General features: G+C 39.6%; 1 protein-coding gene and 1 pseudogene across 3 annotated transcripts in view; one reads left to right on the forward strand and one right to left on the reverse strand.

The window, feature by feature from the left end:
- NLN (neurolysin) overlaps nt 1–13718 on the reverse strand; it is an 83815-nt gene that overhangs the window by 36532 nt on the left and 33565 nt on the right. For both annotated transcript variants that reach the window (XM_079797080.1, XM_079797079.1), the window contains exons 3-7: nt 13198–13457; nt 9664–9812; nt 6785–6892; nt 4615–4717; nt 3934–4094 (exon numbers count right to left, since the gene is read on the reverse strand). In XM_079797080.1, the coding sequence (XP_079653206.1) occupies nt 3934–4094; nt 4615–4717; nt 6785–6892; nt 9664–9812; nt 13198–13429 (753 nt within the window). In that variant the 5' untranslated portion in view covers nt 13430–13457. The remainder of the gene's footprint in view (nt 1–3933; nt 4095–4614; nt 4718–6784; nt 6893–9663; nt 9813–13197; nt 13458–13718) is intronic.
- Nucleotides 296–3563, forward strand: LOC307114561 (succinate--CoA ligase [ADP-forming] subunit beta, mitochondrial-like; annotated as a pseudogene). Its single transcript has one exon. The product of its transcript is annotated as a succinate--CoA ligase [ADP-forming] subunit beta, mitochondrial-like (transcript).

Here is a 13718-nt window from a genome sequence, read left to right on the forward strand (position 1 = left end):
TTGCCCTAGGGGCAGTGTCAGTGAAAAAGTTCTTTTGGCATATGTCTGAGATTTTGTTGCCTGTGGATTCCTCTAGTATTTTTATGGTTTCCCGTCTTATGTTTAAGTCCTGTATCCATTTTGAGTTTATTTTTGTGTATGGTGTAAGTTGGTGATCTAGTATTATTGTTATGATTTTAAATCTTCACCCGAGTATATTTTTTTCCCCATTGATTTTCAGACAGAGTGGAAGGGAAGGAGAAGAAGGGAGGAGAGAGAGAGAGAGAGAGAGAGAGAGAGAGAGAGAGAGAGAGAGAGAGAGAGAGAGAGAGAGAGAACGAACATAGACATGAGAGACACATTGATCGGTTGCTTCCTGCTCAACCAGGCCAGGGATTGAACCTGAAACCGAGGTACCGTGCCTTTGACTGGGAATTGAACCTGAGACCCTTCGGTCCGAAGCTCTAACCACTGAGAAAACCAACCTGGGCAGCTATAGTTATTTTTAACATGAATCTGATTAAAAGCAAACAGACAGAAAACCTACTAAGTTTTTTATTGGATTTTATTACTTGGCCTACAAACACTAATGATTATTTGATTCCTAAAGCAACTCTCGGGCTTCGAGCTGGTATCGACAGGAACCTATGCTAGTAGCCGCCCAGAATGTGGTCGTGCAGGGTAATGAACAAGGAAAAATTCCCTGCAGGTAAAACCAGGGGCCATGGATATAATTGTTAAAGGAATCCCGGCAGGCGCCGAGGGGTCAGGGTTGGACTCAGAAGTGGCGGCCTCCATATTCTCCAGCTGCTGTTGGCCGCCACCACCCTTAGGAGCCACCCGCCCTGGACGGTGCTGCGGGCCGCCGTCCAGGTTCTGGGAAGTTCTGGATTGTTTAACAGCCATGGACTCCAAGTACAGCAACAACAACAAAGGAATCTCTCACTACATGAATACATGAGTATGGAATTATTGCAAGAAGCTGGAATCGCTGTTCCCAAAGGACACGTGGCTAAGTCACCAGATGAAGCTTATGCAATTGCCAAAAAATTAGGTTCAAAAGATGTTGTGATAAAGGCACAGGTTTTAGCTGGTGGCAGAGGAAAAGGAACATTTGAAAGTGGTCTCAAAGGAGGAGTGAAGATAGTTTTCTGTCCAGAAGAAGCAAAAGCTGTTTCCTCACAAATGACTGGGGAAAAGTTGTTTACCAAGCAAACAGGAGAAAAGGGCAGAATTTGCAATCAAGTGTTGGTTTGCGGGCGAAGATATCCCAGGAGAGAATACTACTTTGCAATAACTATGGAAAGGTCATTTCAAGGTCCTGTATTAATAGAAGTTCTCAAAGTGGTGTCAACATTGAAGATGTTGCTGCAGAGACTCCTGAAGCCATAAAGAAACTACTGATATTGTAGAAGGCATCAAAAAGGAACAAGCTGTCCGGCTTGCACAGAAGACGGGATTTCCACCTCATGTTGTGGATTCTGCAGCAGAAAACATGGTTAAGCTTTACAACCTTTTTCTGAAATATGATGCAACCATGATAGAAATAAATCCTATGGTACAGGATTCAGATGGAGCTGTGCTGTGTATGGATGCGAAGACCAATCTTGATTCTAATTCAGCTTATCGCCAGAAGAAAATCTTTGATCTCCAGGACTGGACTCAGGAAGATGAAAGGGACAAAGATGCAGCTAAGGCAGATATTGGCCTAGATGGGAATATGGGCTGTCTAGTAAACGGTGCTGGTTTGGCTATGGCCACAATGGAGGGACTCCAGCCAACGTTCTTGAAGTTGGTGGTGGTGACGCAGTAACAGAAGCATTTAAGCTTATCACTTCAGATAAAAAGGTACTGGCTATTCTGGTCAACATTTTTGGAGGAATCATGAGGTGTGATGTTACTGCACAGGGTACAGTCATGGCAGTAAAGAATTTGGAAATTAAAATACCTATTGTGGTACAGTTACAAGGTGCACGAGTAGATGATGCTAAGGCACTGATAACTGACAGTGGGCTTAAAATTCTTGCTTGTGATGACTTGGATGAAGCTGCTAAACTGATTGTAAAGCTCTCTGAAATAGTGAACTTAGCCAAACAAGCCCAGGTGGATGTGAAATTTCAGTTGCTGATCTGATCTCAGAATCCAGTGTAAGGCGGAGGGTTTTAAGTGTGCTATAATCATTAAAAATACTGTGTTCTGTGTTATTATTGTTCCTTTTCTCATTCATGTGCGAAGATTATAATTGCCATCTAGGCATAACAACTTTTAAAGCATTTGGTCTGCATTTAATTCTATGGAGAGTAGGCTGTTTGTATAAAGAATGTGTAATGCAGTTATCTAGTTTCTTTTGTTGCAGCTCCCTTTTTTACTTCTACAGAATGCCATTTGCAATATGCCAATTTATTTTTGTTGAATATAACATTCTTCATTAATATGAGTCCTATGAATAAAATAAATCTGAAGGTAAAGCTTTATTCTTTAGTGTTAGAAATACATCTAATAACTAGCCTTATTAGTAGAGAAATGTATTAAAACAATGATTTATATAAGAAGTATTTATGTTCAACACCAAATACCTAACTAAATATATCAATCACTATTTATAAACAGAGTGAAGTAACTTAATTATTTGAACATTATCTTGTTACAAAACACCGATAACTGCAAGTCTTTATGATCCTGTGGTATTGAGAAGAACTCGTAGGTTTTCACCGAATAAAGGCATATATACTAAAAAAAAAAAAAAAAAAAAGGAATCCCTGCCTGAAAGGAGACCCAAAATAAGTCCAATGGGCTATCCCAGGAACTTCCTAGACTCAGAATCCTTATAATTCCTGCCAAACTGTTTCTGAATGTTGGAAGGCCTGCTATGTATCCCATTCTCTCCTTTTCCAAGTGGGAGTTTTTATTGTGGTTATTCTGTTCCTATTCTATCACTGGGTGTGTGTGTTGGGTGAGTGGGCCAGACAAGTTGTCTTCCTTTTCATTGGCTGCTACATCATGAGAAGCTACAACTGGGAGGACTGTCTATCACTGAGAGAGCCTAGTCTTTGAGCTCAAGGCAGTAACTGGTTGGGATCTGACACATGGTGAATGGGGGGAAATGTGCTCATGTTACTTGGGTAGACTGTGGTGCAACTGGCTAGCAGACTCTTAGAATACATTTCTAATTCTTCCTTTTAGTAATAGAATCTACTCAGATAAGCAAATGGCTACCAATTGAAGACTATATTTCCCAGCCTCTCTAATAGCTAGATATAGCTATATAATGGAATTTGGATCAATGCAATGTACATATAACTGATATATGTAATTTTTAGGTCCTTTTCTTTTTTTAATAGATTTTTATTTATTTCAGAGAGGAAGGGAGAGGGAGTGAGAGATAGAAACATCAATGATGAGAGAGAATTATTGATTGGCTGCCTCCTGCACACCCCACACTGGGGATTAAGCCTGCAAACCATGCAGGTGCTCTGACTGGGAATTGAACCGTGACCTCCTGGTTCATAGGTCAACGCTCAACCACTGAGTCACAATGGCTGGGCTCTAGGTCTTTTTCTTAAAGATACTTTCACTGTACTTTATTTTCCTTCTTCCCAACAGATTGGGAAGATGACAACCGAAATGCCCTTGTAAGTCATCTTTTGAGGGGAGAGAGAGAGAGATGCCCCACCAGCCCTGGACTATCAACTTGGGAGAAGAATACAACTTTTAGTTTATTTAATCCATTCTATTTTGATTAGAATAGCTTAACCTGTGGCCAGACAAGGGAGGTTGTCAACAGGCAAGGAAAAACCTAAAATTCTAGGTCTGTGGAATGAGAAAGCATAATGCTCACACAAATAGGAATATTAGTCTCAGAGGTGACTTCAGCATTGGTTAACAAAGCAAACCCTTTTCTTAAAGTCCTCCATAACAACGAATAAACAAACAAAGACAAACATTTATAAGTACCTCTTTGCACCTTGTATTAAAAGCCCTTTCCATCTTCCTTCTGGTTTCTGGGATACAACATTTCTTCATGACAGGAAAATAGTGTGGATATTTTAAGGTAATTTTGTACTTGTCATCATCTGTCTTTTCTAAACTATCAATGAAATCATCAGGAAGAGCACCTGCAAAAAATTCTCTCATACATCAAGTTTTCCACTCATTATTGTTTAATTAAAATTCAAGTAAAATAATGACAATTCTCAAATCTCATGAGGGTGGTGGTTAGAGAACAGGTGTCTCAGGAGATGCTAACCTAAAATATGAACAGGCTTCAGTGCTGGTTTGATGGAGAACAGGAAAATTAAACCAAGCAAGATCCAGAACAGAATAAGAAGAGTCTAGTTTAAGTTACAATGTAGGGGACATTGTGGGGCAAAAAATTTTTCAAGGCACTGAAGGCTGTTAACCAAGAAAGATTATGAAATCTTCTCAGGACTGTCTCCAGAAACAGCATACACTCTCATTAGTCTATAATCTAAAAATGGCTTGGTGGTATTTTCTGTAGAAGGGATGGTGGGTTCTATAGAAGAGAGTGGATCATTTTTTTTAAAAGAATTCTTTTAACTTTGACCTGCCAAACTGTGAGGTGACATTATCTGCCTAAATTACATGATTTCATCTAGAAAAATAACAAAATTTTACCAAGTTCAGCCTTGGAAAATACAAGGAAGGTATCATCCTCATTGAGGTTTTTGTTGAAGTCAATGCACAGCTCACTCATTCTTTTCTTCATTGCTTTGATTTCCTGAAACAAAGATACAAATACAGGACATTAACAATTTCAATTTTCTGAAAATGCTAGATAATGAAGTTTATGTAAACCACACTGGTTCTCCATGCGTGGCCCTGACCAAAAGCATCAACATCACCTGGGAATTTGTTAGAAATGCACATTTTTGAGACCCACACCAAATCTACTGAAACACAAACTCTCAGAGGTGGGTTCCTGCATTCAGAGTTTTAACAAAACCTCCAGGCAATTCTGATCAACACTATATTTGACACATGCAGTCATTTTTGGACATTCTGGCTGTCTCCCTGGTTCCTTCCACTTCCTCCATATGTCACAGCAGTCATGGAGTTGGAGTGGGATCTGATTTCATCTGAAGTTCCAGGGGTGTAATCGCTGCACTGGTTATATAATCCCATCTGCACTGCACTAGTGACTGGTTCAGGTAACCCAGGCCTGGCATTCGCTCAACTAATGGGGGATTCAGAATCAGGCAGATGATCCAGTCTGGGCCATTAGACATGAGGGGAGGTTTGATGGAGGCGTCTCTGTGTCCTCCTAGATAGTGGGGTCTTTAGATTTGTAGTCATCCTACATAATCCTATATAATAAAAGCATAATATGCAAATCAACCGAACAGTGGAACGACGGGTCGGTGGGGGACAGGGCCGGAGAACAGGTGGTGCCAGGCCAGCCAAGACACGTGCCAACGGACAGAAGGAGGAGACGGATAAGGTGCGGGGGGCAGGGGGCGGCAGCGACCAGCAGCGGGGTGATGGGACAACGCCATGCCCTGATTGCCTGCCTGGTGGCCTCCCACAGAGGGAGGCCACAGGTGGCAGTCGCGCAATGGGGGGCGGGGCCAGCTGCTCGCCACCTGCACCTGTCCCCTGATTGGCCCACCCGGTCACCTTCCGCAGAGGGAGGCCAGACTGCGTCTTCAGTTGGACATCCCCTGAGGGCTCCCGGACTGCGAGAGGGTGCAGGCCGGGCTGAGGGACACCCCCCCCACCACCCCAGTGCATGAATTTTCATGCACCGGGCCTCTAGTTTTAGAAATAAAAGGAGCTACCTTTGGATAGCACTAACTGTGAAGACAGAATAGAGGAATAGAAAAAATCAGGTGGCCAATGACACCACTGAGCATCTGGATCAGACTAACCCATGAAGCCCAACTACCTCTGGACCTTCCAGCTATACGAGCAAGCAAATCTCTTCTATTATTTAAATTGTTCCAACAGGGTTTGTTAGCTGCAACCAAACACATTTTAACTAACACAGTGTTCATGCCCCAAACAGAACTGATGATTGACCAGAGCAAGTCAGATAAGTGAGATCAGTCCCATTTTTCCTGTAACTAGGATGAAGAGGATTCAAGGTGTCCAAAGGGCATTCAGGTGCGAGAAAGGTGCCTGTATCTCAGGTCTATCTACCATGCTGACATCACATGGTCTACATTCCTTTCAAACTAGTTTCTAGTTCTACTGCCTAGAAGAATAACCTGGAAATAAATCATTTTTCCCCCCAAAGAATGAATTAATTCTACAGGCGAGTTTATTTCTGAAACTGGAAGATTTGATAGGCATTAGACAAAAGAAAAAGTTTGAGAAGCATTTTTCAGCAGCTGATCTGTCCACCTTTAAGGGGCATATAGTAATCTCAGGTATTCCATTTCAAAGTGCTGGTTTTAAAATTCCCCATCATAAGGATTTTATTACCAGTGCCCTATCTCTGTAAGACCAAAGGAATAAAAACACAAGTCAACTCTTAAGGCCTGGAACGAGGTATTAAAGAATGTAAGACAGAGCAGAGCAAATAGGCTCAGCACACATGAAATAAATAAAACTTGGACAGGGTTAAAGAAAAATTAAGTTGCCAGCTGTTTGTCAGTCACCATGAGGTGGATAGGAGTTGTGGGATTTAAAACCACTGACTATCCAATACATTGTAAATGGATTTCTATTATGCATTATTTCCCCACATTAAAAACATGTGTTTCCTTATTTCCTGTTTTTGTTGTTGTTGCATTTTGTTTTATTTACTCTCTTTTTTTCCCACAAAGAAAAGGAAACATAAACTCACATTTTGGACTTGTTCTGGAAGATGGAGCCCATTTCTTTTCCCCATTTTAACTGACTTTTCCAAGTATCGTCTGGCTTCAGGCTTTATCTTCCCTAGATCACAGGTTTTCTGAAATTAAAGATTGTGACAACCATTCTGTTACAGCAGTGTCAGTAAATTATAAACTAGAGGCCAGAGCAAATTTATTCATCATCTCTGTTGAGCTATGTAGCACAAAGGTGATTATGAGGCAGGCCCTTTTGAAGACCTAATTTCTTTTATACTTTCATGAGCCTCTGCTTATCTAAAACAGAAAAATTAAACAAACAAAAAGCTAACCAGAATTGCCCTGCCTTGCATCAGAATCAAGATTGCCTGTACCATTTGAGAGTGTGATCATAGAAGCATTCGCATAATCGCATTCTCAGTATTCTCTATGACCCAGTGGTCTTTCTCACAAAACACATTCCTTATCACAAATCATCTGGATTTAATTTTCTATCATTTGCTAACCTGGTTCCGCCTGAGAGGCAGGCATAAAAATAAAGGGCAAATAACACACAGTGGTGAGTGGGACTCTTTGGCCAACATACCAAAAACGTACAGCTGGATAAAGGCTTCTAGCACTTTATTTTTTTTATTTTTTATTTTTATTTTTTATTGATTTTTTACAGAGAGGAAGAGAGAGGGATAGAGAGTTCGATGAGAGAGAAACATCGATCAGCTGCCTCCTGCACACCCCCTACCGGGGATGTGCCCGCAACCAAGGTACATGCCCTTGACCGGAATCGAACCTGGGACCCTTCAGTCCGCAGGCTGACGCTCTATCCACTGAGCCAATCTGGTTTGGCGGCTTCTAGCACTTTAAAAATGCCTTATTGTCATTTAGCAAGAGAGATCAGGGGGCTCCAGCGAGCTGCACATGAACAAATATGTGGGGGAAACGCGTCCGCACAGCAAACAAGAGGAACGCTGGACAGTGCATTTCAACCTGCCAGCAGCAACACGAACAGCACTCACTCAAAGGAACGAAGGGCCCTGAAGGATGAGCCATAGCAAGGTATAAACACACCGATATGTACTCAAAACAGGTGGCAAAATACATATGGCACATCTGGAAGGCTGGTCAGTTTGTGGTCCCTGGGAGGAAATGGACTCCAGAGAGAGGAGTAAGAGACTCAGTTTGGTTGAGAGGCAATGAGGGACTTGGTCTCTAGAGCCTTAGAGACCTCTCAGCATTAGGACCCTGCCATTGGCTGCACTCTCTCTCCATGGAAGACCTGGACTGTCCATCCCTGAGCTTTGTATTTCCCCAACTAATTAGATCGTAAAAAGGCCCAAGTGGATCTTCGCTTTAGAGCCTGCACTTTATATCGTCGCAAGGCTTTTGCTGCAATAATTCTGTCATTTTTTACATTTTGTGGTAGCAGGTAAGTAGAGTTGTACTCTGAGGTGCTACTTAATAAAACAATCTGTATCTCACCTTGCCTGACTGGGAAATGAGATTTTGAAAATCCCTAATGAGAACTTAGAAGTCAGGATGAAAACAGAGTTAAGGAAAATTAGAAATTCTGAGGAAAGTTTAAAAAAAGACAAATATAATACATAGGTAGAATGGAAATTTGATTATTGAGAATGAAATAAAAATAGTCTATAAAGATCATGATTTGAATCATATAGAATAATAACTAGAGTCAAAAAGAAGAAGGGGAACAACTTAATAAAGAATAATCATAAAGTTCTTTTAATTAATGTTATTTTTATAGTGCCAAATATGAACAATTCGGAACCACAGAGACTATAGATAACAGGCTGAAAAATGCTCATCTAATATGAGGGAATAGACAGCATATACTCTTACATGTCTAAATAAAGTCATGACTACATGCTCTGTAGTGAGTTACAAATAAACTATTTGAATAACACTGCTGTTTTATTTCAACTCTGTTAACTTGCTAAAAGGAGCAAAATTTTTGAGATTTTTGCAAAAAGAAACATGTGAAATTAAACAAAAATGCCTAAAATTATATAAAACATTGGCTGTTTTCCAAATTGCTGAGGTGTCATGAAAATAAAAATTCAAAGCAAAGAGAGGATAAAAATACTAGAAAGCAAATCAGCACTGGTTATGAAAAGACCAAAACACTCATGGCAGACTCACCTCCAACATTTATTATACATACTAGTAATTTCCCTGAGTCCTGGAAAACGTGAGGATGACAGACAGGAATGACTGTGGCATGCAGCATCAACATTTGTCGATATGATGGCCAAAAGCATATGATATTTACAGATAAACAACTCAGTCCCATTTGCTTCTAGTTGATCTGATCTAATATAAATCTTGTAATATTCTGAAAATTCAAAGAGGTTTTTACATTGAACCATCAAGTTCATGATGGCTAAGAAGCCTTAGATTTGTAGATGTACACTCTTTTAATGTGTCATACTTTTTGAAAAATATATTTTTATTGATTTCAGAGGAAGGGAGAGGGAGAGAGACAGATACATCAATGATGAGAGAGAATCATTGATTAGCTGCCTCCTGCACATCCCCTACTGGGGATCAAGCCCGCAACCCAGGCATGTGCCCTTGACAGGAATTGAACCTGGGACCCTTCAGTCAGCAGGCCGACACTCTACCCACTGAGCCAAACTGACTAGGGCTAGATGTCCACTCTTTTATATTTGGCCTTTAATCGTAAGTGAATGTAATCAGCAACTAAACATAAACCTAAGTGGTATAACATAACATTATATAACACTGTGCTATGCCCATTGTTATAACAATTAGAAACAAAATCTAGAAGCCTTCAAGTACTTTTTGCTGCTGGTCAAAGGTTTTTACTTTTTTAGTGTAGATTTTTTTTTCTTTTAAAGGGATTCATAACATCATTTACCTGTAAATGAACAATTCTCAAAAATATATCTTCTCTCATGCTCATCTCGACATCAAAGCGAGAAAGTCTTTTGTCCGCTTCTGTGCTTGCTGCTCGTACTTCTTTGTCAGAGGAGACGTGCTGGGGAAAGTCTAGCATGGTTCGTTCCACTGTTAATAGAGGGGAAAACTGTAAGGACTCCTCAAGTGAGTATTAAGAAAAATACCTCCTGTCTAGATGAATGATTATCCTGATAAAAGTTTTCATTTTATACTTCCTGTAAAAGTTCCTAAGGCTATAAAAAAACACAGCATTTAATGCAGAGCCTGGCTGTCCCAGGGGCATTATAAGGAACAATAGGGTGTGCACTGAGCACTTATTAAAGTATTCTTTGGGTGTAATTTACTAAGTGGGAATATAGAAGAATAAAGACATAGTTCTTATACTAAGGTATTTTATGATCTGGGGAGTGGTGGTGGGGAACAGCACATGAAAAGACAAAGAACAAAGCAGGACAGAGCAGGTTAGTTGCTAAATGAATGGGATAGTAACTGAAAGGCAGCAATGCGGAGGGCTGGCCTCTGTGCTGCGCCTCGTGGAGAAGGCTGGGCCTCAGAGGATGGTGGGCAAAAGTAGAGGCTGGAGAAGCAGAGAGTGCAAGATGGGGAGGGCAGAGGCAGAGGATGTTTAAAACACAAGCACACCAAGTTATTTTTTTTCTTTTTAAAACACATATTTTTATTGATTACAGAGAGGAGGGAAGAGGGAGAGAGAGACAGAATCATCAATAATGAGAATCATTAATCGGCTGCCTCCTGCGTGCCCCCTATTGGGGATTGAGCCCACAACCTGGGCATGTACCCTGACTGGGAATAGAACTGTGACCTCCTGGTTCATATGTTGCTGCTCAACCACTGAGCCACACCAGCTGGGCTAGAATAGAAGTTCTTAACCAGCATACAGATTTCTTAAATAATTTAATCAAAGTTACATACCCCGCCCCCCCAATACAAACATTCATACAATGAGTTCCATACAATTTCAGAGGATTCCTGGGAAACTCAGTAGACACATCCAGCAAAGAGCTGAATATTGGGTCTATTCCTGTTAAATGATGGTGCTAATGTAGTCTATTCTAACTTTCACATATTAAAGTTGGTTCTGGGTTTTGCATATATTTTTTGTGTGTGCCTTTAATAGGGCAAAAATCTGATGTCAATGAAATAATCCATACTATAAAACAAATGAGTAAGGTTTATAGTCATGGTTGTGGTTATGCTATGACAATGAATACATTTTTATTTTATATGTAGTACTTTAAAGGTATTGTAAATGGGCAAAGTTTACACCTGTGATATATGGTAAACAGTAGAGCTCTCCTTTACATACCAAGAAACTGTACAATTAAAGAAGCCACCTCACTCTTATCAGTCCTCTTAAAACATTGTTACGAATAAAGGTGTGAAAAATTGCCACAAGTATCTGAATAAATTAATAATGTGTTTTAAAAAATCAAATTAGATGATTATTTTTAAGGATTTGATCTAGTCTGTAATTTTATGTCTCTTAAATAAAGAATGAAACAGATTTAAATTTTAATACCTATAGTATTTAAGTGATATAATTAACTAATAGTTATCATTTCTGTTTACTTTTAAAATAAGCTCAAAAAGATTATTAAGAAGGGCAAAATTTCTCAAGAACTCAAATGAGCATCATAAAATATAGGAACTTAAAGTTGGAAACATATTCTTAAATAATAATACTGGAAACCATTTCTTTCCTTACTTTGCCCACAAAGACCTGGAGCCAGACTTATACTCTAGCTGCCAAACTATAAACAATGCTGATGTCTAGTAACTGACACTAAACAGGAGGGGTTTTAACAGCTCTTGCTGGAGGCAGAATGAACAATGAGAACATACAGATAAGAGAAAGTTAGTCTTTAAAAGGCTATTCTTTGGATGATTAATCCACAAAGATAAATTTATGAGAGAGGAAGAACATACATCACAAACCTAAAAGTATATTTAAAAGATGTATTATTGGGGGGAAAGATAATAAAAAAGTTTTTTGTTTTTGTATTCCCCCCCCCACTGATTTTTATATTTGTTAAGTATGTACGTAAGTTACCAGGCTGGCACGCCAACTTGGCCGTAAGTGAATAAAGAAGTTCGTATCTTGAAACTGGGACAAGCCATATATAGGTTGGGAGATGTATATGAAATTGCCTACCGGGGAAGCTCTGCTGAATGGGGACCAACCTTTTCCCTTTTGACTTGGACTAATGAGACCAATCAGATCCTTTTTATTCAGAGTTTAAACTCAGACTTGTAGCAAGATGTAGTGGCCATTGATGAGAGTGATGCAGTTGGTAGTTGAGGCAGAAGAGCAGAGGCCAGAGAGAGTAGCCAAGTGCCCATTGTGGTGGGATAGAGTGGGGAACGCTTGGTGTTGAGGGGCTGGAGAGGGTAGAGCAATAACCAGGGCACTAGGGCTGTGGAGGGTTCTGGACAACCTTCCAAATTCCAAAAGACATACTAATGTTTACGTTATCCATGTTCTTATGAAGCCTGGATACACAGCCAAGGTTGCTTAGTCATAATTATCCTACAAAATATATCCAACCCATAGAGGTAACTCCTGTGAATCTTCATTTCTTATAACTCAGAGAGTCTAATACTCACATAATAAAAATAATGTATTTTAAGTGTAAGGAAAATGGAAAATAGAGAAAAGCATGAAGAGAAAAGTAAAAAAGCCAACGGTCAGCCCACCATCTAAGATACTAACCATTATTAAAATTTGTGTTATTAAATTATTAAAATGTTCTTTTGGCTTTCCTTCTATGTCCTTTTCTCTAGGTCATTAAATACTGCTTCTAAACATTATTTTGTTATTATGTTTAAAAATATTTTTATTGATTTTTAGAGAGAGAAAGAGAGGGGGAGGAACATCAACTGGCTGCTTCCTGTACTCATCCTGACTGGGGTTGGAACCTGCAACCTGGGTATGTGCCCTGACTAGGCATCAAACAGGGGACCTTTCTGTGCACAGGACAATGCTCAACTGACACGCACTAGACAGGGTGATACATGATTTTAATGGCTCCACAGTGTGAGGGTGAATGTATCACAATTTATTTAGTCATTCTATTAGTTGACACTTAGGAGTTGTTCCAAGCTTTTGTTTATGAGAATAACTGTCTATACAATACATAAATTTATAGATTATTTTTTCCTGTATCTGATTATTTCCTTAATTAAATGCATAGATGTAGAATTATTAGGCCAGGGTTTGAACTTCTTAAAAGTTTTCATAGATACTGTCAATGTTCTCCAAAAAGCAACTGTAATGAGTGTACATTTTACAGCACCTTTGCTAACACAATAAAAAATTTTACTCTCAGGTAACTTAATTCCCAGCAATTAATTAATCATTATGTAAAAATCAATAGCTTGTAAAATTGGAAAACGGATTGCTAAGACAGAAAACGTAAAATGGTTTATGGTGCCCACAAAATTAAATGTTGATGTGCTTTTGCATCCTACTCACCTATGTACTTCACCTCTACATCAGCCAGTGCCTGCAAACAGTTCTCGTAAGTTACTTCCTCAAGGTCAAGCATTCCAATAGCATCGTACACCTGTTTGGTCTGCACAATGAGCTCCTCGGTCCTTGTTTTAATTTGTTCTGGTGAAAGATCCCATCTTAACACATTCCTGCCAGCGGCAGTGCTGGCAGACATTGCCTGAAGAGGAGACATCACTTCTCTCCCTAAAGTCATTCTGAATAAAATCCTGCAACCACCAATTCTAAAGAGAATCAGAAAGAGAATAAAAATTAGGCATTTCTGTTGATCTAAAGTCAATAGACAAGTGGGTATTATATAATTAAATTTAAATAAAAAACAACTTTTTAATAAAATTGAGCAATTTCTTTCTGCTGAACACATATGCACAACGCTCCTGTAAAAGTGTTAATTCAGGAATCGGATGCCTGGGGGCTTATGGGATCTCCTGACAGGACCTGCCCACTCTTTCTGGGCAATAGTGCTGGTGTTATTTGAGGTGGCA

The sequence above is a fragment of the Cnephaeus nilssonii genome (genome assembly GCF_951640355.1).
Source record: "Cnephaeus nilssonii genome assembly, chromosome: 2".
NCBI lineage: Eukaryota > Metazoa > Chordata > Mammalia > Chiroptera > Vespertilionidae > Cnephaeus > Cnephaeus nilssonii.